This window comes from Haliotis asinina, chromosome 13 (assembly GCF_037392515.1).
Source record: "Haliotis asinina isolate JCU_RB_2024 chromosome 13, JCU_Hal_asi_v2, whole genome shotgun sequence".
Lineage (NCBI taxonomy): Eukaryota > Metazoa > Mollusca > Gastropoda > Lepetellida > Haliotidae > Haliotis > Haliotis asinina.
In genome coordinates, this window is record NC_090292.1 from 4,770,815 (window position 1) to 4,796,023 (window position 25,209).

The 25,209-nt window shown below is 43.7% G+C and overlaps 1 protein-coding gene across 6 annotated transcripts in view; it reads left to right on the forward strand.

Annotated features, from left to right (window-relative positions):
• Nucleotides 1-25,209, forward strand: part of LOC137259952 (leucine-rich repeat-containing protein 71-like) — a 64,887-nt gene that overhangs the window by 3,060 nt on the left and 36,618 nt on the right. For 3 of the 6 annotated variants that reach the window (XM_067797612.1, XM_067797611.1, XM_067797613.1), the window contains exons 1-3: nucleotides 6,532-6,802; nucleotides 7,293-7,405; nucleotides 23,916-24,131. In XM_067797612.1, coding sequence (XP_067653713.1) covers nucleotides 7,312-7,405; nucleotides 23,916-24,131 — 310 coding nt within the window. In that variant the 5' untranslated portion in view covers nucleotides 6,532-6,802; nucleotides 7,293-7,311. Of the gene's footprint in view, nucleotides 1-6,531; nucleotides 6,803-7,292; nucleotides 7,406-23,915; nucleotides 24,132-25,209 lie in introns of those variants that run through there. The other 3 variants (XM_067797607.1, XM_067797608.1, XM_067797610.1) reach the window with 1 other exon arrangement.

The window sequence follows — 25,209 nt, forward strand, 5'->3', positions numbered from 1 at the left end:
CAATAAAATCTCATGCAACGCTATGTAGTACGTAGCCGCTCACCCCTGTTCATGCTTGTCCCGGAATTCTTCCAGCTGGTCAAGACTGATATTGATCTTGCATTACATTCAGAAACTGAAATGTTAATGACACAAATAAAAGTGATTAGAAGACAACAACTGTATGCAGAAACGTTCCACGGCCTTAATGCCACTCGAACCCGGGCCTTTGAAGAGAGGGTGAAAGGTATAATTTAATTCATATGTCTTTGAATTACACCTTCAAAAACAGAAACACAAAATGAAATTCAAAAATGATACTTACAAATTTGTACACATGTGTTAACTCAAACATTTTTTAGGGTTGCAAAAATACCCAAATGAATCTCACAATTTCATCCACGATCTTTGCAAGCGCTGTACATGTACATGGAAATGGGACGTCTCAACGCTGCTGATCGAAATCAGGCAATAGGACGATTGCAAGGTGGCTAATCAAAGAGTGAGGTAGCAAGGAGCCTCAATGTTCATGCCGACACAATAACTCGATTTCGTCAATCAGATTCGACAAACGACCGTCCAAGATCAGGAAGACCTAGACCACACCTGCCCAAGATCGGTACATCCAGGTAACCCACCTACGTGACCGCCATCGTACCGCCCGGGACACAGCACAAGAACAGTTTCGAGCCCGAAGAGTGGCCGATCAGACAATCAGGAGATCTTATACACCCGCAGATCGGAACTTGAGCTTGTCCAAAGGCGATCTGGAAGCCAATCGACACATCGACCAGATTCTCCGTCCGCACGTCCTTCACCTTGTTGACCGTCAACGGCAGCTCTTCCAACAGCATAATGCCAGACCCCGAACAGCTCGTTCCACCATGGACTACCTGGCCAATACCAACATCAGTACCCTCCCCTGGCCCTCCAGATCCCCGGATCTAAACCCAATAGAACACCTTTGGGATCAGATCGATAGACGGGTACGTCGACTACGTAATCCACCACAGAATCTTCAACAGTTGTTCCACATACTGCAGGAGGAATGAAGAAGGATTGCACAAAAAAACATCCAACGACTGATGCGATCTGTACCCAGGAGGTGTCGGGCAATGGTAGCAGCCGGGGGTGGTCATACGAGGTAATGACTTCACCACCGGGTGGACAGCAGTAATGACTGTGATGACTGTTATTCTCGTAAAATATGGACAAGATAGCAATGCATTGCTCCACAGAATTTCACTCATGTATCTTTGTTTTTTGCTCATCTACACGTCCTTGAATATCACCAAATTGTCATTGATATTTAGGTTTTACGTTTCTATTTTTGGAAGAGTGTAGTAACCGACCGCGGCGATGCGGTAGCTCAGTGGTTAAATCGTTCGTTCGTCACGCCGAAGACCCGGTTGAACGATGTTCATGATGTCAATCACAGGACTCTCTTGTCCAGAATTTTGTTGCCTGCGGCGTTAAACAACAAGTAAAACATAACACAAATCCATAAATATGATTAAACAATTCGGACTCAAGGTTCGAGTTCATAGGAAGGGAAATTATAGAAATTGGAAAAAAATGTTTATGTTGTTATCTTTTAGCGGCATTTAGAAGTTATAGATGACCAAGACATTTTTATAGATGACCAAGACATTTTATGGATGAATTTATGGATTTTATGGATATTTTAAAAGATTAAAAGAGAGAAATCCATAAAACAGCTTGGTCACATATATATGTTTGTAGATAGTATGTTGGTGCTGATAGTTTATTATGTGTTGTGAAGTATTGGTTCAAGCTTTTACACTTACCAAAAGATAGAAATCCAAAGCAGTGCTATATTGTGCTGCACAATTTAGACAAAGTTGGTAGGAAAACGTGGGTATATTTTGTTCGAAATACTAAGTATATTTTTCAGTTTATTTGGGAATCTCTAGGAGTTGGCAACGAGGAAAGAGTGAGTGAGTTTAGTTTTACGCCGCACTCAGAAATATTCCAGCAATATTCCAGTTGTATGACAGCGGCCTATAAGTAATCGAGTCTGGACCAGACAATCCAGTGATCAACAATATGAGCATCGATCTGCGCAGTTGGGAACCGATGACATGTGTCAACCAAGTCAGCGAGCCCGACCACCCGATCCCGTTAGTCGCCTCTTACGACAAGCATAGTCGCCTTTTGCAGCAAGCATTGGTTGCTGAAGGCCTATTCTACCCCGGGACCTTCACGGGTCGCAACGAGGAAAGATTTTCATGTAAGAGATGGTGATTGTCAAAAACAATATATATTTTCAGAAATGCACAGAACTTCATCGCTTGATGTTTTTTTCAGTACAAACAGAGTATTTTGCATTGAACCTGGAATCAAAACATGCGTAGTGTAACAATGATACGAATCCAGTATATAAAATTACCGGTAGATGTGATGGAGTTCCGAGGTACCAAAGACATTGCAATATTTGTAATTTGTAATGATAATTTTGTAGAAAATGAATTTCATTCCTATTTGACTGTAAAATTTATCATGATTTGCATTCATTTTTTGCAAGTATTTTTGAGCAAATTGCATAAATCAGCAATTCGTTCTGAACACAGTATCATGTACCAGTTTTTCGACGGCAATACATTATTCTTCATGGATCAAGGAACCATTGCGCTAATTATATGTATTGATCTGAGATATCAATTGCCACTATCTTATAATTACGCTTGTTTATTTTGTATTGATCGTGGGCATAAAGTCTTGATACGAATTAGACTTGATTGACGGATTGATTGAGGATAAAAAAGAGGGCCAGATTATCGAGGTTTAGCTAATACTAATTAGTAATTAGTAATTAATTAATACTAATACTAATCCAAGACACCTGTAAATATATAAAAGCGTATAAATGTGTACATACAAACGTCGTTTGACCTACTCTCATGGTCTGCGTGTAGCCACTTCACAGACAAACACCTTTTGTAGAAACAGAGGACATGGTTAATTGTCCCGACGTCAAGTGTCTGATTGTAGCAGTGACGGCTCAACCGTACAGTGCCTTGATCCACACAAAGGGAACACTTTAGAGGTATACAGTCGGGTTCAGCTACATGCAGGGGCTATTGATACCGTTTCATTGATTCCACTCGCTATTCAAAACGGAACAAACATATTCAGTTACGGGAAAGGGAGCGTGATATCTTCATTTTCGTTATCAAGTGCAGGCCCTGGAGTGGACGTAAACACACCGGACATGCCAGGGGTATAGCCCATTGAACGTGCTTGAGGGGACCGCTCAAAGGGCAGATAGAAACAGTGCGTTAAAGGGGGACTCCCAGTTTATATGTTGTTTGTTGTTTAACGCTGCAGTCTGCAATACTCCAGTTATCTGACAGCAGACATGCAAATGGAGTCTGGATGACACAATCCGGTGGTTGATGTTATGAGCAACAAATTTAATGCAAGCCTTTGGGGCACTGTGGTGTGGTGACCTGGCCGGGGTTGTGGGGTCGCCGGGTGGTTAAAGCGTTCGCTCGATTCCCAACAAGGGTTGGGAATTTCGGGTGTCCCCTGCCGGGATATTTCGTTAATATTGCCAGGAGCTAAACAAAACTAAACCCACTCACTCACCAATTGACTTGCTCGGTGACTTGCACAAAATACAATATTCGATTTCTGAAATGTACTACAATGCCAGTCCATTGGTAGTTAAGATGGTCTCCGTGGTGTTTATTTATTTTATTTTTATTATATCTATATCTATATCTATCTATATCTATATATATATATTTAATCAACAGATTGTTCATTCATTCATTCCTTCATTCATTCATTCATTCATTTATTTATTTATTTATTTATTTATTTATTTATTTATTTATTTATTTATTTATTTATTTATTTATTTATTTATTTATTTATTTATTTTCAAGTGTATACTTGAGTATGCAAGGCGAGTTAACTTCAATATTGCTAAGTGAGGTTTTAAACAACAAACATATGCCCTATTCTACCAACCCGGAGTTGTGTCGCTCGATCCTTTCATACGTGTAAAAGGCCTCACTGTCTATAAAAGAACCGGCAGTGAGTCTTCGATACAGTAGGCATTCAACCGATCTGACAGTCATAGAGCTCGGACAGAAAAGAGTGTCTTTCCACACAATCCACCCTACATACCACGGTGACAGCGAGGTGAAATATAGGCTCGACCGGTGACATGGAGGGAGGGAGACGTGTCAGTTTCACCGACAACATGGCCGAAATGGGACTTAGTAGTCTGTCGATCGCCGCCAAGAGGTTCAAGAGGAAGGGGGCTAAGGATGAAGAGGGGGGATATCGCCAGTTCGCGCTCTTGGGGTAGGTGTTAAAAACCACAGTCTTTATCTGTCCTAACATAAGTATTTAGGTGAAGGGTTGGAATATTTCCAGACATTGAGTCATTACTTAAACATGTTGGTTCTGATGTCCATTTTATACTGAACGATCGGAATGAAACAAGAAAAGTAATGAAAGAAAAACCAAGGCAGGGTTGCCATTGGCTTGTGTGTTTCATCTTGATTGTACGCTTCAATGGAACTTCGACGTTTTCTCGTCCTTTGCCAGATATCTAGATCTGGGGCTATATTTTCGAAGTTCTAGCGTTAAGATAGTCGTAAGTTAATGTTAATATGGCACTTACGGCCATCTTATCGCTAACTGGGCTTCCAAAATCTAGACCTTGGACTCCGTTCCACAAAGTGATTGTAACCCTAAGGTGATCGTAACTCCCATACTTTAACATGGAGAGTCTTAGCGCTCTGATCGCACTAAAAGAAAGGGGAACTTAACATATGATCACTCTTAAGTCATTTATTGATATCACACCTTCTAAATACCACATAAATATATCATAATACGAAGATTACTTTATCAAATACTCAGATATTTTTACAGAACTGACAAATGTCTATGAAACTCAATGGCCTTTCACTCGACAAAGTAATTATTGAAGTTTGATTGCATGATGACAATGATGAGCATTTATTGTGACGAACTATATATTCGTAGCAATGCAATGTCGGACTTTGTATTTCCTGTGGGCGACGACATATTCCTGGTGTCGGACTTTGTATTTCCTGTGACTGACGACATATTTCTTGTGTCGGACTTTGTATTTCCTGTGAATGACGACATATTCCTTGTGTCGGACTTTGTATTTCCTGTGAATGACGACATATTTCTTGTGTCGGACTTTGTATTTCCTGTGAATGACGACATATTCCTTGTGTCGGACTTTGTATTTCCTGTGAATGACGACATATTCCTTGTGTCGGACTTTGTATTTACTGTGAATGACGACATATTGCTTGTGTCGGACTTTGTATTTACTGCGAGTGACGACATATTCCTTGTGTCGGACTTTGTATTTACTGCGAGTGACGACATATTCCTTGTGTCGGACTTTGTATTTCCTGTGACTGACGACATATTGCTTGTGTCGGACTTTGTATTTACTGCGAGTGACGACATATTCCTTGTGTCGGACTTTGTATTTACTGCGAGTGACGACATATTCCTTGTGTCGGACTTTGTATTTACTGCGAGTGACGACATATTCCTTGTGTCGGACTTTATATTTGTGTGTTTAGCGACATATTTGTTGTGTCCGACTTTGTATTTGTTGTGCGTGTGTCCGCCTTTATATGTGTTGTGTAGCGATACATTCATAGTGCTGGACTTTGTATTTGTTGTATGTAAAGATATATTTGTCCGACTTATAATTGTTATGGGTGTGTTTGTTGTGGGTAGGTTGGTGGTGTGGGAATATGTATTCGAATTTAGGTTTGACGCGTTCAGGCGTGTTAATAAAGCGAAACATGCTTCATGTAAATAACATACACGAAATATGTTTCATGGTGAATATTTAATATCGTTACCTTAAAAACATGTAAATATACCATCTTTCACAACTCTGTACAGAGCTCCTCGAGTGGTCCGTGTATTGGTGTTGTACAGTGTACTTTTATTTGTACCATGCAGTGACAGGGCGAGAAACCCATGTGAAACCCATTTCTGGTATCCCTCGCCGTGATGTTAAAAGAATATTGCTTAAAGCGGTGAAAAAGCATACTCATTTGTTATTCGGGGATTTTATATTTGTCATGTGGAGCTACGAGGTCAAAGTGTCACACGACATGTTTGTAGTGTGGAACTGTGACATGTATTCCGGAGTATGCTCTGGGCATGTTTGGTAAATGGGTGTTTGTTTGGCTTGGGACTAATTATATTATATCAGATGAAAGCATTATTCTTTGACAAATTCACATTTTTCAACAGCCTAGATAGATTGTATAACATGCTTGGTGAGTCATTCATAAACAAAATATTTTCATCGGGAGAAATATCAAAGCAACAAACTGTGTATTGTTGTAACATCTACGTCATAAGTTTTACGCGTCTATTAACCTTTTAATCTATCTAATCCTTTTCTTATTCACACTCTGATTCCTTTTGTGTTTAAGATATAAAAAGCTAACAGAAAGTGACATTTAATACACTGCGCCTGGTTGTATGTGCCAAGGGAGGCCACTCCTATTCAGTTGCTAGGCTCCCTAATGACTTGGCGTAGTAATAATTGTTATTTATTTGAGATGACACTCTAACGTGTCAGCTTATCTTCAAGGGTGATCATACATTGTTTTGAGCTTCGGAATGACATAGATATCTATAGTTCAAGTCCGGAAGCGGAGTACTTACCTAAGATGGATGAACTATTTATACTCCGCTTACTTCCGGTAAATGTAATTCGGTCAACGATTGTTTACAAATGGTTGCAGATGGAAAGAGGACGAAGGCAGTAAACGAAGTACTGTTACCAAATATTCTCTGTCTCACGTTTGTATGCTTATGACATTTTTGACAGATGACAACATATTCTCGTGTATGTCAGGATAGACGGCGTTTGCCAACTCTCGAGAAATTATGTCATCCTTTAGAATTTCGGCATTTCACTTTACGAAATCAGATCTGTTACGACGCCAATATATTATATATTATTATTATATTATATATATACATATTATCAGACGCCATATATAGGCAACATGTCACCAGCAGTCGCAAGATTATATGCTGCATAGTACCAAAGCTTGAAAGGTTATTAAGATTCCCCATGTTTTCTAGTGTACTCACGATTGCCATTAGTGACAATTTTCAAAATGTGCAAAAGGCACAATACTGTAAACATGTAACCAAGATGGTTGCGAATTTGTGTCTATTTTGCAAGTCTTAGGTTTTGCCTTACTGGGTTAGAAGGCTTTATTCCACTATTATGAACATGATTGTAATTATTTCAGCATCGCAGCCAGAATCAAAATGGGTCGCAAGGGTGACAAGAATTTAAGTAAAGACAAGAACCAATCATCATCAAGTCAGGATGCCCAAGATGAGGATTCCAACAAAACCCCAGGTACATAATAATAGAGATGTAATTAGGATTGAGAATAGGTGACTGAAAGCATGTGGATCTATGGGTCAGCCAGACCTATGGCGAATACACCCGAATCAGCCCCTGGATATTTAACCCAAACTGGTCCCTGGATATTTCGCCCAAACTGGCCTCACATCTGAACTGGCCACAGGGTTAATTAACATACACTCAATTGACAAAACAGACATATAAAGATTTGAATTCATTTGTTTTATATAAAACATAGACATAATTGACAATTCAGACAGATTAAGATTTCAATTAATTTATTATGTATATATACAGACATAAAAATTTCAATTAATTCATTATATACATATAGAAAAAAAAAGATTTAAAGTAATTTATGATATATACAGAGGGAGAGACATCTAGATTTCAATTGATTTATTATACATACAAAACTGACATAACTGACAATTCAGACACATAGACAGTTACATGTACTGCAAGTTCTGTGTTGCCATCTGTCACAAAAGTCACACTGCAGGCACTGTTGTCTTTCGCAGCATCTCAATGAGCAGTAGACGCAAGAATCGTGCATGTTATCCTGTATGCACAATTTACGAGTCATGTCCTTCACATAAAGTCTTTCATAAGATTATACCCAAGGTGAAGTTAACAGTATATGGTACAGTTGACATTGAGTGAACACTATCAGTGTCAAGTAAAAGCATACACTTAGGACAATGTGTAAATTAATTTTGGTCATGACAATCCGAACATACAACACAATCCTCTACCACGGCATCTCCATGATCAGCAGCACTTGCCTCTTCACTTGCCTCTCATCAACACTAATAGTCACAAATATATTTTCCAACATTGATATTACATGTGAAAACATATGAATAATGTATATTTCAACGTTTATGTGAAAGGAACTTTAATTAATTTATATGTCATTATCTAGCCTCTTGTAAGAATGTCGAGTTTTGATTGGTCCATGTGACTCTGATAAAATACCATGTACATCCATCACGATCTGCGAACGGGAGTATAAAAGTCGTGTACTCCCGCTACGAAAGTCATATCACCCCGCTACGCCTTGGTGACGACGCGAAGTGAGAAAAGCGTGCATGGACAAGCCTTTAGTAACGTGCTGTGCATTGAGGTCAAACGATCAGCTGGTGTCAACATGGCAGCAAGTCGATTCGATGGGTGTTGTTTTGTTTTGATTTAGTGAAAACATTCAGCTAGATAAATGCGTTATCACATCGTGTCTCGGGAAATACAGGGTTTTATCAGTACATCGTAAGGTAATACAACCTTACTCGCGACTGATAAAGCCCCATATTCCCCTCGACACGATGTCATAACTTATAGAGTAAAAATATTTCTTCTCAGGGCGGGTTCAGGTCAAGTATCAGAGGCGGGTCCGGGTCAGATATCAGGGGCCAGGTTAGCTTGGGGCAGGTTTGGGTGTAATTTGCCAATGACTTAGGTCAGACAGACAGGGTTATATTTTCATTATTATTATTTAGGGTTAAGTAAAGTTTCTCAAACCCGATCATTGTGTCAGTAGCATCATTACCTTTGTTAAACAGTAACACTGCACGTGTTCAGAATTATGGAAAACTTGAATGTATTCTGAGATGCTTTTCTTTATTTCAAGATAGCAATGAAGGTTTCTTAGAAAGAGGTACATAATATCTTTATATGGTGGACAAATCAATGGGTGTCTTAAACCTTCTTGGACTTTCAGAATCATCTCTTTTCTGTTTGAGAAATTTGATGATCATTTCCTTTTGCTGTTATGTTGGTCAAAATTAGAAAACAGGTGCTATCGTGTTTACTGTTTATGCTGATGTTTTTTAAAACAATTTGTATGTTTATCAATTTAAGATAATATAAGTAGTTTCAAGGTGTGTTTGTTGTAATTTGATAATTTTGACTGATCACTGTTCGACACATTATATGGATAACCATACAGACATGGATAACTTTATTAGATTTCAGTACTGGGGCGTGAAGAATCCTTTTCTTTCAGTTTTAAGCAATGCTCAGACAGAAGTGGAACATTGATTGCCCTTTCACAGCAGGAACAATTCCAATATATTTTTGGTATAATATATCAGAAGTTATGCATATCTGTTGTTACTTATATCTTATATGTAGCTTGAAGCAAAAATAACTTAATTGTTAAATCCTGGATTCAGTTCTCCTTATGGGGGTGGTGGGATAGCCTAGTGGTTAAAGCGTTTGCTTGTCTCGCCGAAGACACGGGTTTGATTCCCCACATGGGTACAATGTGTGAGGCCCATTTTCTGGTGTCCCTCACTGTGATATCGCTGGAATATTGCTAAAAGCGGCGTAAAACCAAACTCACTCACTCACTCAGTTCTCCTTATGGGTACAATATATATAAACATTCCTAGTGTCTACTCATGTAGTAGTATATACAATGGGGGTTTTAAAACACTTTCAAGAAAAGTCTCTACAAAGCCTTATTTAGTAAATAAGGCTTTGGTTGGGCCCTTAGCTCTTGCTACTATTACCCCTACTACTTAACGTGTGTTGGAGGTAACACTGTGCCTATGTCACGTTTATATCGATGAAACAGTTTAACGTGAACCGCCTATGATCTCTTTGGTGTTCGTAATAAAGGCTTGCTGGGCTTTTTGTATCCCTTGTTCTATGTACTTTTTTTTCTCGTCCTCACTGATAGCAGACTTACGAGATTTGGACCGAATATCTTGTTTCATTCCGTTATATTTTGTGAGTTCAGAGAGGATTGAACGAAACTCCTCTTCTGAGATCTTACTATCAGAGAGTGCCGTGGAAATACGCCCACTTACTGTGTTGAGCTTTGCTTCGGCCAGAATCCTGATCTCGTCGTGTTTCAATGCCTTACGATGCAGTCTGCGTGATATCAACTTAAGTGCCAACCCTGCCAACCCTGCCACCCCAGCTGTTATTTCAATACCTAGCACTATAGGTGTAGCCACGATGGTAGCTAACAATCCAACACCTGCCGCCCCTAGTCCCATGCTGGTTGTCATAAGGGTAGTGTCAGCCCCGTCCAAGATATTGAAAGCTCTATGGTACTTTTTATATAGTGCTTTCCGCGTGTCACGGTCTTGTTCTAGTTGGCGTTTCACGTCACATAACTGCCTCAAGCGGAACCCATCTACGGTTTCCAGCGTCTTCGCTACTTCATCTACGCCTGGGTACAGACCCATCCTATAATATATATTATGAAAGATATTTTAATTGGGTTTCAGTTAATAGTCTATTAATGAATTTGAAGTCTACAAGATCTAGACTATTAGTCAGGGTAATAGGTGAGAGTCTAATAGAATTTCCTGTTGTAATAAAAACCCCACTGAGGCTTATTAAGCGGTTTATAGGACCCGCGGGGGTATCCTGTTGTATAACAATACGACAATATTGGTCTCGGTGTTCGTCAAACCAGTGTATTGACACCCCGGGTAAAATTTGGTGTACTCTTGAGGTGTTTTCATTGTCTAAATAAAAGAAGACTTCTATGATGAGTGTGAAAGGGACTAATATTCTATCAAGATATATACTATAAGGATTATTGCTAAATGTTAATTTATTTTTTGCTACAGACTTTAACCTATTTTTTTCGATACCAATAGTTATCATGTGTAATTCACTCTCCGAAATGAAATCCCCGGGCCAGATACCGTTATTCCTAATCTTAGAGATATATCCCCCTGTATCTGCGTCTATTGTGATATAAGGTGAGGTGAATGTTAAGTTGATCAGCCATTTGGGCTCTTTTAAATCTGGTAACGGCACCCGTCTGTACACGTTGTCTTTGAAGTGCAGGATGTATAATTCATCTTCCTCACCAGGCTGATCGAATCCCTCCGTATCTCCTAGGTCGTTAAGCGTAGTGTTGGGACGATGACTGGTCATTATTATACTATTACGATATAATTTCCAACTGGTTTTTTGATAATAATTCAGGGGTGAACTTCATACCCATGAAGTGTATGTTGTCAGGCAGGAAGATCTTGGTTAGTGATATCTTGTTTTCCACGATCACGTTGACCCCCTCCAGACTGGTGTCGGCTCCAACACCCACCCGCACGTAAACGTTGCAAACTTGATACTGGTGGCGTTTCACCCACCCGAGTTTGATCCCCTTCACGATCTCGACATCATTCCCCGATGGTTCCCCTAGGTAGACTTTGATGATCAGTGTTGAGTTTGCCGGTAGACTCTCTAGTATCTTGACCACGCCTTCGAATTCAGACACCAACTGCAATGTCACGTTTTGTATGGTCAGTTTACTCGATAGCATGTGGGCTGCCATAGTGTTGACTGGGCTGACGACTACGCTACGTCTCTGAGTTGGGACATAAGCCACGAGCAGGGTTCCATTGTTCACGACTTTGTTTAGGTGGTTGTCTTTGTTATCAGTAAACACGTAAGGGGAGCCGAGCCTAATATTGAGAAACCAGTCGTTATCGGGTAACAACACCCACTTGTCGTCATCTTCGGTGAAGACGAGTATATATGGCTTGTTTCGGGCGACGGTAGTGCTCTCAACATCGTCTAAGTCGAACAGTTTACCCCCGAACGATGGGTATATTATCCAGTTATTACCGGTGTTGACAAGGGTGTACTTAGTGTTGATTTTTGCTCTTGTGGTATCTACTATATCACTTAGGGTTCCACCGGAGGGGATTTCAACGCGTTTGTAAATGTTGTTTTTCAGTTGCAAGGCGTACGATTTACCATCTACTCCGGGAGCGTCGAAACCGCGCGTGTCTCCAAGGTCGGAGATCCCGATATTGACGCATTTTTTCACTCCGGGCCCTTGTGCGCTGGTCATTTTACATGAAGCGTTAAGCTGAGGTATCCTATATTTACAGGATTATGACTTATATCTAACACCGATATTATCAGCTCAGGTATGTTGCCCTGGGTTAATCTCTTATACTGCCGTGGTGAAAACGACTCGGTTCTACCGTCGTTGTATTTCTCAGTTTTCACCGGCACTGCTCTCAGTATAGTGGAAGGGTGACCTCCTTGAATGTTGTACGTTGTGCTCACCTGACCGAGATGAATGTACAGCTCTCGGTACGGTACTAGGCCGGGTAACTTCGTGCCTGTGACGGTTGTTGTTGGTTTTATCTCGTCAGGAGACATACCGAGTATCCTCGCTAATGGTCGGCCGAGCCTCAAGGAGGTTCTTCCGTTGTTGATTAACACCACTGTGCCGTTTGAGTCGTTCATCTTGAGTTCGGCTCCCAGGGGTTTGAAGACCTCGTCGTTTAGAGAGCACACGCTGTAGTAGCCGTCAGTTATCTGACTGCGAGCCCCACTGACGAACAGCTTATTGTTGCTGGCGTTGATGTTAGTCCATTGCGGTAGGTAGGTGATATCGCAGAGTGCGACTTCGAGTTGGCCTGAGGTGTTATCGATCGCGTGTGTCAGCTGAACGGCCTAACCGCTCGTTATTCCTGGAAGTGTTATGTACATGTTAGAGTATATATGCTCATTATATAATAGTTTTAAAATGTTGTTTTACCCTAAACTGGACGTAGATTTCTCCCCCATGAAGATCGTGGTTGCTCCTGGGTTGTATTTCAATGCCCAGCTTTTAGATGTGTTCGATAAGTATAAGCTTTCGGTGACTAACGTCAAGGCAGTCCACGCTTGGTTCAACAACCCTATGCAGTTCTGGCAGAATCAGTTCAACTTTGCCGTGTGGTGCGCTACAACGGGGTGTGGTGTGACATTGACCGACACTCAGCGTGGACCGCTGAGTCAGTCTGTGTTCAAGTTCCACGTGTACTACCAGGTCAGACGTATCCTTAAAGAGATCAGCGCCCCCCTCCCACAGGACAAAGCGTGGGACGCAACAAACAACCCGTACGATAGACGGGCCTACGAACGTATTTGCAATGAATTCGAAATAAACCCGAAGACGGATTGGCGTTTGCAGGGCCCGAACCACAGGTTGGGTATTCCTTATGATGGGGGGCGACCAGTGAAAGAAGTCAGTGATGATTTACTGAAACGAGATATACTACGCCAGGACTTTGCTTTGTCGAGTAATGAATGGAGGGATGATCGTATGAACTTTAAAGGTGGGGTTGCTTTCACAGTCCAGAAAGTGGAGCAGTCAACCGCAGACAGGTGGAAAATGTTCATGCTGGACACGTCGAAAGGATTCACTCGTGCCGGGGTAGTCAGGTTGAACGACTCGATTCGAACGTACGTGTGGGCGCTGTTGGGTGCGCAGTCGATGACGCGTTCCAACATCATCGGTAAGGGAACTGCTTACGACGCTCAGAAACAGTTCGTTGCCAACGTTGAGGATGCTATCAATTCTCCAGTTGATCTCCCGCGGGCCATCGACCGTTACCAAAACGTGTTAGAATACGCCAGATCGAAAGTCAATTACGTGTTCGGCATGGGGCTGTACATGGCTCCGAGTGATATGCAACTGAGAGTAAAAAAAGTGGTGGGTTATAACAACAAAATAGTCATAGCCACGGCGGATCAAAAGTTGGGTATCAACCCCGATATTAACGCCCCCTATATCCCACACATTCCACCACGTGAAACGGGTATAGTGGCGCCACCCCCGGAGTCTAAAGTTCATGTGGAGGTACCCCCCACACACCCCCATATTCAGGCCTCCAATCACATCGATAATAAAACGGCCCTGGTGGTTGGTGGGGTAGCTTTGGGGCTTATTTGGTTAAAAATTTCTTAGCCGCTACGTACACCAGACCCGCCACGGCGACGATGGCTGCCCACAGGTTTTGACTGAGCCACGTGGCAGTTTTAGCCAGAGCGCCCAACAACCACGAGACGATGCTCCCCAGGATGCCGGGAAGGGCTTCGGCGGCTTTACCAGCCAGTTTAGCTAGGCGTTCCCCGAGTTTTTTTATCAGTCTTTAACACCACCGCCGGGGGTTCCGCCGCCGGCAGGCCCCACAGGGGTACCCCCTGTCAGTGACACCACCAGGGTTGATATGATGAAACCCAATGCAGTCAGAATGCTGGCGATGGTGATCCCTTGCTCCCGGAATAATATCCGAATCCTGTCTGCTAACGTGGTGTCTCGGTGGAGGACTTGATTGATGGTTTCCCGCACACGGCTGACCTGGGATCTAAGCTTTTCTTTGTAGCCGGACGCTGTCTCCAACCAGGTCTGCCTTTCATCTTCCAAATTACGTATTCGTTCCTCGATGGTGGCTTTCATAGACTCGTCCTCAGTTTCACCGAGTTTTTTCTTTTCATAGGCGATGTGGTCGTCTATCTCACTCATTTTGGCCGTGCTTTTCCAGAGCTGACCACGAATGGTTTGCATCAACAGGTCCAACCCCTTCAGTTCCCGAAAGGTAATTTCGAGACCCGGGAAGGGCTTGTTCTCGTAGTCGGTCAACACTTTTTTAATATCATAAGTCATGTTTTGATCCGATGGGGCGTCCCTGATGCCTTCCAGACTTTGAACTAACTTCGGAGGAAGCTTAGGTCGCGCGCCACCGTAATCTCTGAAACCTAGTTCCTTTTGGACAAACTTAATTTTATATTTAGTTCTCAGTGTTGATAAGGCAAGCGGTTCTCTCTTGTTTTGATGCATGAGATCGATCTCCGGGCGAGCCTTCAAACGCAGCGTGCCATCCGTATCAACAAAAAACTTGGTATAGTCTCGCCCCCACGGCTTGATGTTGTCTCTATTTTCAACTGCGTCGTAATAACCGTCGACGGCGCCCTTAATGAGCTCGTCACCTTGCGAGAATGAGGTCTCCTGGCCATCATTGAATGCCTGGGCACTATCGTCCCACATATAATCCATAGGTATGTCTTCATCCATTAGTATTAAAAATATATTTCCTTTATATAACAATGTACGGCAGAAAATTAGATCCTTTCAGAAGATTGAGAGAGCCACTAGGCGCCAGAGCCGTGCGCCAGTCGGTGACCATCACCAACAATCCCAGCAAGATAGACCAGAATCAAACTCTGCTGGTTAGATTTCCAAACCTTGGTGAGAATGACCTCATTGTACCAGGCACTGTTCGACTGGCGTTCAATATCACGTTGACCTCCGACAACGAAAACGCGAGCTAGTGCGGAACGTGGGTCGAGCTATCATCAAGAAAACGACCGTCAAGATCAGCGGTAACGAGGTGCTGAGCATCGACGACAGCGACATGTTTCACTGCTACGGGGATCTCTGGAAAAGCGAGGGAGAACGAGTCAATGATGTGTACCAGGGTATCAGCAAATCAACCCGGTCGCGCATAGGGTATGCCTTCACGCCAGACCAGCTAGACAAGCTATCGGACGGTGAAAAGGCCATCGCTTGAGCATACGGGAATCGATTCTGCGTGCCGCTCGACTTCGAGTTGCTCACGGGACACGCGCCGTTTTACCAGGCCGCGCTGGGTGATAGGCTCGAATACGAGCTCACGTTTAACGACTATAGCAAAGTAGTGCGTACGCCGAATGGTGATGAGGCCAGTTATGCCATAGACAACATCTCTCTGGAGTTCGACATGGTCACTAGCCCGGAGCTGGCCAGGCAGGTTCGAAGCCAGTACTCTGGGAAGATGGCTATCCTGTACGATCGCGTACTAAGGCATAGATCAGTCGTGCGAGATAAGAGCGACACTGTGTGGAATATCAACCTGAACGTGCCGGCGCGATCGATGAAAGGTATCCTGGTCGTCCCCGTGGAGGATTACGAGCCATTCCGGAGGGACAGCGAGAAGTTTTTCAACCCCGAGATTGAAAAGGTGGAAGTGACCATCGAGGGCGTGCCCAACCAGCTGTTCAGTCATGGTATGAGACCACACCAGCAGTGGGATGAGATAAAAAAGCTACCAGTGGGGACCCCACATTATATAACAAAGGACCTGGACCTAGGCTCCGTGCAGATCGGTGAATACCTGACCACCAAGTACGCCCTATGGTTGGACATGCGATCCACGGATGATGATAAACTGCACGGTAGCGGGCGCCGTATAGATAACGGCAGCGAAGGGATAACCATCCAGATTACTAAGAAGGCTCAACCCGCTGGTAAGTTGAAATTATATCTGTACGTTATTATGGACGCGCAACTTAATATAGACAATGGGAGATTCGTGCAAGCCATCTACTGAGTGGGGGACACCCCCACACCCCCAACTGCCCACTGACCCACACTGCGCCATAGTGTGCGGGCAGACTGGCTGTGGGAAGACCGTTTTCGTGTTGGATATGTTGGAGGGTTACTACAAGGATGTGTTCGATAACATCGTTATCATGTGCCCTACTCTGAGTATGAATAAAACGTACGCGCGACCTTGGGTGATGTCGGACCCGGACGTACACAAAATCGACCCTGGAACACGCCTGCAGGACTGGTTGAAAGCTCTTCACGAGAAATTTAAAGGGGAACCGACGCTGTTCATACTGGACGACTGCAGCGCTAATCGCGAGATAACAAAAAAGAGAGACATGCTATCGTACCTGGCCTTCTCCGGCCGGCATGCAAATCACAGCGTCTGGGTGCTAACACAGAAGTTCAACTCAGGGAGACCTCAGGGAGCAGACGCGATGGGTGGCCTTATTTCACTGCAAGGACAGGGATTCGTTCGAGGAGTGTTTGAGAGAGAACGATGTGATGAGCAAATTAGAACGGGAACGGGTGAAGAAACAGCTCGCTGAAACTAAACACGCTAAGCTCGTGCTCAAGACCGACCAACCAGTAGCATATAGGGTATGCTAAAGCTAAGCAAAGCTAAGCAAAGCTAAGCAAATGCTAAGTATAGCTATGATATTTGAAGTGTTTGTCGTGTGCAACTTAACCTTCATTTCTCTGTGTTTTTTCTGCATCGGGTATTATATAGTTAAAACTAAATCTTACTTGTTATATTATAAGATGGAGTGTGAGGAATTGCTCGAACAATTGTTGGTACCTGGGGTAGTGGATGATGACAAGCGAGAGAAACTGGTGGCGTTGGCTGTTGGCGGCAAAGCCAAACATTACTTTGGAGACTACACTCCGGATAAAATTCACAAAATGTCAGCCGAAGAAATCGATAAGCTGTACGCTAGATACGAGTCCCGGCTCGGAGCAGAAATGACAAAGACAATAGGATATTGTGTCATACTTCCTTCCCATTCCACCAGAGCGCCGACTTTACCTGTGGGAAGACCTCGAGAAAGACCCTTTTATCGAACACGCCGTGAGTTCTATCAGCTGCGGGCTGTACCACAAATATGGTATGTTGTTGGCTCCAGTGACGGCGGCGATTATCACGGCAAAGCATTGTCAATTTGAGAGAGAAAAAAATAATAATAATAGTATAGATGGATGCTGCACAATCCCCCAGGGAGGAGGAAACCCCTCCCGAGGTGAGGGAAGTGACCCCTTCACAGGAGACCAGGGAACCAGTGGGGGAAGTGACCCCAACAGTAACCAGACAGAAGAATCCTAAGAGAGTAGCTGCCGGTAAAAAACGGTGGTGTAACCAACATAAAATTATTACAGTGACCAACCCCCGACTGTTGTTGGTTGTAGGCGTAACTGCTGCCTTGGCTATCTCGTGGTTATATACACGTGAGGGAAACCCTCACCGTGAGGTGGTACCCCCCAACAGTGAGGTAACCCCCACTGTCAACCCGCATATCATGTTATAATTTAAAATATTTTTATATATACATAATGTCTGAGGGGAAAACGTTCGTCAACGCATACCACGCCACAGTGGTCGCCAGTCTAGCCGTAGGGTACGCTCGGTTGACTAAAATGGTGCTTAAACAACCAACTATCAAGCTAGATTTCAACCTGCAGGATATGGGTATGCTCATAATGAACCTTGGTATGGCGATGGCCACAAAAGACATCCTAGTAAAACAAGGGATAATACCTGATAATATAATGAAATAAATATAGGATGGCCACGATAGCTATGATGGTCGGTGGGGCGTTAGTGAATGCCCTGGCATTTTCCGGGAGTAATTTCCTCTTCTCGAAACTACGAGATGACCACGCGGCTGAAATACAGGAAGAAAGGAAGCGGCACGATCTCGCTACTGAGAACTTACAAAAAGCACAGGCCGAGTACGCTAAAAAACGCCTCCAGAGGATCGATTTTATTAACGAACAACTCCAGCGTGAAAACCATGCCGTTCAAACATTCAACGATGTCGATGAAGCAATGAAAGAATACTACCTACTAACTGGTAAACGATTGGAACCGCTCAATAAACCCACACTCGCTCAGTACTACACACCATCCAAGGGACAAATGAATCGTGAACTGGGCTTCATAGTGTTGGGCATAGCAGCTACTGCGTTGGTTGCGAAGCAATTAAATTAAATACCTATATAAGTAAACATGAGACCCGCTCCATACCGATGCGAATACATACTTATGGGGAAGACCGAGGCCTGTGGTAGGAAATGCAGGAATCAGGGGTTCTGTTGTTTCCATATGGGAAGTCCTAACTACACGTGTTCTGTGTGTGGTATCGGGGTTAAAGGACACTACTGTCTATGTAAAGCTCACGGAGCGAACGTAGTCAGACATCAACTCATCTACGAGAATAAAAAGGACTACATAAAAGAACGTAGGCGACTGCTCAAGATAGACTCCAAATAAATGTTTTATCAAGGGTTACCTCCCTTTACTGTGACCCAATTAGACATTGGTTATGTTAGGTGTAAACACTATGACTACTGTACGCGAGCTAAAGCAGGTCGCAAAACAGAGAGGTGTGATCGGGTATTCTAGAATGCGGAAGTCAGCATTGTTGAGATTACTAGGTTTAGAAGCCCCTCCTACGGTAACACAATTAAAAGCTCAAGCAAAACAGCTTGGATACACGGGTTATTCAAACCTGGGGAGAGCCGGGTTAACCGCATTGTTATCACATACCCCAGTGGTGGTGCCTACAGTAAAACAACTGAAAGCCGAGGCACGCGATTTGGGTTTAGGCGGGTATTCCCGTATGAGAAAACCACAGCTTGTAGAATTATTACGACAGAATAGAGCTATTGACCTACAGTTCGTGCGCACTGAGCGAGCTGTAGGCAACTATTTGAGAGGTTGGCGCATGCACGTTGATAGAAACATAGACATTACAGATATCAAGCCTCTGATAGCTGATAAGGTCAACCAGGAACTAAATAACCTAGGAAGTATCAAGTTTCAGATCACAGTGAAAATGTCGCTCGATAAGCAGGTTGGGGGCCCCACAGGGGCCACTGAATATGTTCAGCCTTACTTCCGAGGTAAACAAGAGGTTGTCACACATACAGAGACCATTGACGCATCAATCGATACCAGTTTTCAGCAGATACGAGAATACCTAGAACGCTACACACACTTGGGGTCCGGGTGGGCTGTAGATAAAATCGATAATGTCTATCTAGACATAGCTAACTACGTGCCGTTCAGAGGCGGGTCATACCTAGCCTTGCCTCCCTACTATAGGAACAAACATGCCATAGTAAACGTTAAGAATAGAGGAAACGATTGCCTGAGGTTAGCTATCAGGTCAGCCTTATTTCCAGCTGACACTAATCCGAACAGGCCTTCTAATTATCCTCAGGATGATGGGCTCAACTGGGATGGTATAGATGAACCCACCCCCATATCCCAGATCACTAAAGTAGAAAAACAGAATAATCTGGCTATAAATGTCTTTGGGCACGAAGGTAACACAACAATAGTACACAGGGTCAGCCCGGTGAAGGATCGCCAAGTTATCAATATATTCATGATCCAGCGAGGTGACAAGTATCACTACACATGGATAAAACACTTTAGCAGGCTGTTGTATGACCAATCGGCACACAGAGAAAAGACCCACTTCTGTGAACGATGCCTACATGGCTTCACACGAGCTGATTTATTAGAATCCCACCGGGATGATTGTCAAGGTGTGGGGCAGACGGCCATACGAGTCGACATGCCTAAGGAAGGTGATAATATCCTAAAATTCGGTAACCACAAGAACCAAATGTCTGTGCCTTATATCATATACGCCGACTTCGAAGCCTTAGTTGTGGGGGATTCCCCCACACCCCCCAGTGGTGGTAGCTTTACCCACAAAACACACGAGCATAAAGCCTGTGGGTTTGGATACATTGTTGTCCGTTGTGACGGGGAAACGAAAGCTCCGGTAGTGTATAGGGGCCCTGACGCGGCTGAAAGGTTTCTAAAGTGTTTGCAGGAGGAAGAAAAAATTATTAGGAATGCATTGTATAGAATCGCTCCCATGCGTATGACCCGAGTCGACAGGCTAGCTCACGCTAGTAGCACTAACTGTCACGTGTGTGACTCACCACTTAACGGTGATTCGGTGAGAGATCACTGCCACATAACTGGTAAGTATAGAGGCGCCGCTCACAGCGCGTGCAACCTCAAGCTTAAAATCAACCCTAAGACAATAAACATCCCCGTTGTCTTTCACAACTTGAGAGGGTACGACTCACACTTGATCATGCAGGCCATCACGAAAATCGATGGTAATATAACGTGCATCCCCAACAACATGGAGAGATACATCTCCTTCAGCTTAAACGGACTTAGGTTCATTGACTCGTTTCAGTTCCTCCTGTCGTCACTCGACAGTCTGGTCAAGGCCAACAATACCTTCCCTATCACCGATCGATACACAGACGCCGAGACTAGACCCCTGCTTATGAGGAAGGGTGTGTACCCCTATGAGTACATGGATAGTTGGGTCAAGTTCACCGAGACCAGACTACCCCCTATTGACTGCTTTTATAGCAAGCTGAATGAGGCGTCCGTCTCACGAGATGATTACTCGCACGCGACTAACGTATGGAATAAACTGGGTTGTAAGAACCTGGGTGATTATCACGACCTGTACTTGAGGACAGATGTACTGCTGTTAGCCGACGTGTTTGAGACGTTTAGGCGGACGTGTTTCAAGCAGTATAAACTCGACCCCGCATGGTATTACACCAGCCCAGGTCTGTCGTGGGACGCCTTGCTTAAAAAGACCGGAGTTAATTTGGAATTGCTCACAGATTACGACATGCACCTATTCATTGAGAAAGGCTTGCGAGGTGGGATTTCCATGGCATCCAAACGATACGCTAAAGCAAATAATCAATACGTGAAAGGTTACGATCCTAACAAGCCAACCAATCACATTCTCTACCTCGACGCAAACAACCTGTACGGCTGGGCCATGAGCCAGTATCTACCTACAGGGGGATTCGAATGGGTACCCCACGTTGATGTTATGGGGGTTGCACCAGATTCGAACAAAGGTTATATCCTCGAGGTTGACTTAGAGTATACCAAGGAATTACACACATCGCACAACAGCTACCCCCTGGCCCCCGAACGTATGAGGGTTAACCCAGACTGGATGTCTGAGTACCAACATAACTTGTTAGGTGGGCGTGTGACAGACGTTGAAAAACTCGTTCCTAACTTAATGAATAAGACCAAGTACATCGTTCACTTTCGCAACCTACAGCTGTACCTGTCGTTGGGTATGAGGCTGACCAAAATACACAGGGTGCTCATGTTCGACCAGAGCCCATGGATGGAGCCCTACATCAGAATGAACACAGACCTACGAAAAGAAAGCCACCAGTGATTTTGAGAAAAATCTCTACAAGCTCATGAACAACTCGGTGTTTGGTAAGACTATGGAGAACCTTCGCGTGACCGTGAAGCTGGTTCGGTCGAGTGAGGAAGACAAGCTCAGGAGATTGATAGCCAGTCCGGCATTCAACCGTAGTAAGATATTCACAGACAACCTGGTTGCCCTACACATGAAGAAAAGCCACATAAAATTCAACCGGCCTGTTTACGTGGGGATGAGCATCCTCGATTTATCCAAACACCTGATGTACGACTTTTACTACAACGAGCTCAAGAAACAGTACGGCGACAGGTGTGAAGTGCTGTACACTGACACGGATTCCCTGCTGATGGAAATTCGAACCGAGGACGTGTACGAGGACATGAAAAAACACCTCGATTTATACGACACCAGCGACTACCCTAAGACCCATGCCATACACAGTACGGTAAATAAAAAGGTCCTAGGTAAGATGAAGGACGAGTGTGCTGGCACGCCCATAGCCGAGTACATAGGTTTGAGACCTAAGATGTACTCCATACTGAAAGCCGACAATAGTGAGATCCGGAAGGCTAAGGGGGTTAGGAAGTATGTGGTGAAACAACACATCAAACACGCCAGATTCAAGGAAGCCCTGTTCAAGACCCGTACCTTTAGGCATAAAATGAACACACTTAGAAGTGATGGACATAAGATATACGGACTGACTATAAACAAGACGTCCCTGTCGCCTATGGACACTAAACGTTGGATAGCTATTGATGGGATAAACACATACGCGTATGGACATGAAAAAATTTGAGGCTATTTACTACAGCCCGCGTGGGTACTGGAAAGGAGCTAGCGCAGTAGATAAGCTAGCTAAAATAGCGCGAGTACCCCCGGAGGAAGCCAAAGCGTGGCTTGAAAAACAAGCCCTGTGGCAGATCTATTTGCCGGCACCACACTACGTGCCTAGAAGGAGGTTCGGTATTAACATACCTAATAGCGTTCACCAGGCAGACCTACTGTTCCTACCCCACGACAACAGGTACAAGTATGCCTTAACCGTAGTGGACGTAGCCAGTCGTTACAAGGAAGCCGAACCCTTGACCACGAAAGATTCGGCCCAGGTAGCCAGAGGATTCGAACGTATATACAAACGCAGTCCGCTGACGTGGCCAACAGAGCTGCAAGTTGACCCCGGACGGGAGTTCATGGGTGCCGTGTCACAACTGCTAGCCAAACACGATACAAAGGTCAGGCGTGGCACGGCCGGAGCCCATCGCAGCCAAGCCATAGTTGAGAGATTTAATAGGACTTTGGCTGAGCGCTTGTTCGGCCATCAGTATGCTAGGGAGATGGTCACCCCAGGAAAACGATCGACTGGATGGGTCACGAGGTTACCCAAGGTGGTGTCGGCAATCAACCATGAAGTCACCCGTCTCACCGGTAAGAAACCGGCAGACGCTATCAAACTAAAATCAATAGTTGCAGAGTCGGCCGCTCCATTGCGTGGGAAGGAGAAACAGATACCAGATAGGGCCCTAGTGAGGTATCTATACCAGCCGGGGGAACACGAGGGTGATAGCCGTAAGCGGGCCACCGATCCTATATGGTCAGTCAAAACTTACAACATAGATAAAGTGGATATGAAAGCCGACGAACCTAACTTATACTACTTGAGGGATGGGCCGGGTAGGGGGTTTGTAAGAGAAGAATTATTGATCGTACCGTACGGCACAGTGTTACCTCCAACACACGTTAAGTAGTAGGGGTAATAGTAGCAAGAGCTAAGGACCCAACCAAAGCCTTATTTACTAAATAAGGCTTTGTAGAGACTTTTCTTGAAAGTGTTTTAAAACCCCCATTTCATATACTACTCATGTGACAGTTTTTCTGTCTTGGCTACAACAGGATCATAAACAATGTATTGGAATCTTGGTTGTTTCAGAGCCATACAACTGCACCGGGCTGTTCCAGTCCGATTTTGCTGAGTTGTGTCACAGGCAAGACATGACATTTGTCCCACCAATAGTACCCCGCCCGCGGCCACCAGCGCCATCTCCCAGTCAGGCTGGGGAAGGTAAACCAGAGAAGGGAAGGGATAAAAACAAACAAGTCAGTGCCCCGGAGCCAGACCCGGAACCTTTGTTAGACGAGGATGGTGGTAAACGTTTATTTTGTTTCTTTTCATTTCGTTTCTTCTCATCTGCTAATTTCTAAATATCACAGAGAAAACCTAGTTCTATTACTTTCTTTATCTTTTTTTGAGGCCCATAAGGGATGCAGATCGCATCACTTGTCCAAGTGGCTATTTTTCAATCATTACTTTATTTTTCCATGTCTTTCCTTGTGGTTTTAGATTTTGTATGCTTGGTCATTCAATGATTTTGTAAAGTCTTACTTAAGCCTTATTTCGTATATTTATGTTCATCTTGCGTTGTTGCCTTTTCTAAGTTTGCATCTTTAAACTACCAGTCCTCAAATAAGGGTTGAAAATGATGTGTTAAATACACTGTGTTCAAAACTATGCTGGTTCCTGATCTTGACACTTGTTGACTCAAATTTGTATATTATCCATTTGAATCATGCATCATGCCTTTATGTATGGAATCTTATAATTACAGGAAGTCTGGTCTTATTATTTATATTAATATTAGGCATCAGACTTAATGAGTAATTAATTCATTTTCAAAAAGTCCAGTTGAAACCAGCTGACAAAAGTAACATCAGTTTAGCTGACATTTTAACATTTCAGTTAACATTTACAGCTTGCAAGTGTCAACAAAAATAATGGTTGTAGCTGTGAAGGTTTGTTTGCAGTGCAACTCAGATTTTGGGTAAATCATACAGACATACTGACAGGCCTGAAACTCTAAGAAAATGTATGCAAGAACCTTTCTACTTCTTCCAGAGAACCTCTGCCTAGTTTGTGTTGCCAGGTTTAATCAGTTAGAAAATTTAAGAAACGAAAGTGAGTTGTGATTGGTACGCTCAACTTCCCAGTGAAGACACCTGATACGATGAAAAGCGAGCCAAGGGAGGTGATAAATTCATCGGGCTAAGCCGTAGTTGATTCTAGGAATAGTGGAGACTTATTGGAACGTATACCCTGGAGCGATCGAGGATGTGGACCTAAAGGGATTTTGGGTGGCGATGTTCGTCCCAAGCAGCTTGTCATAAGAGGCAACTAAATAGATGTAGACTGACCTGAGTGATGTTTGTCTCCATGTCCTAACTGCATG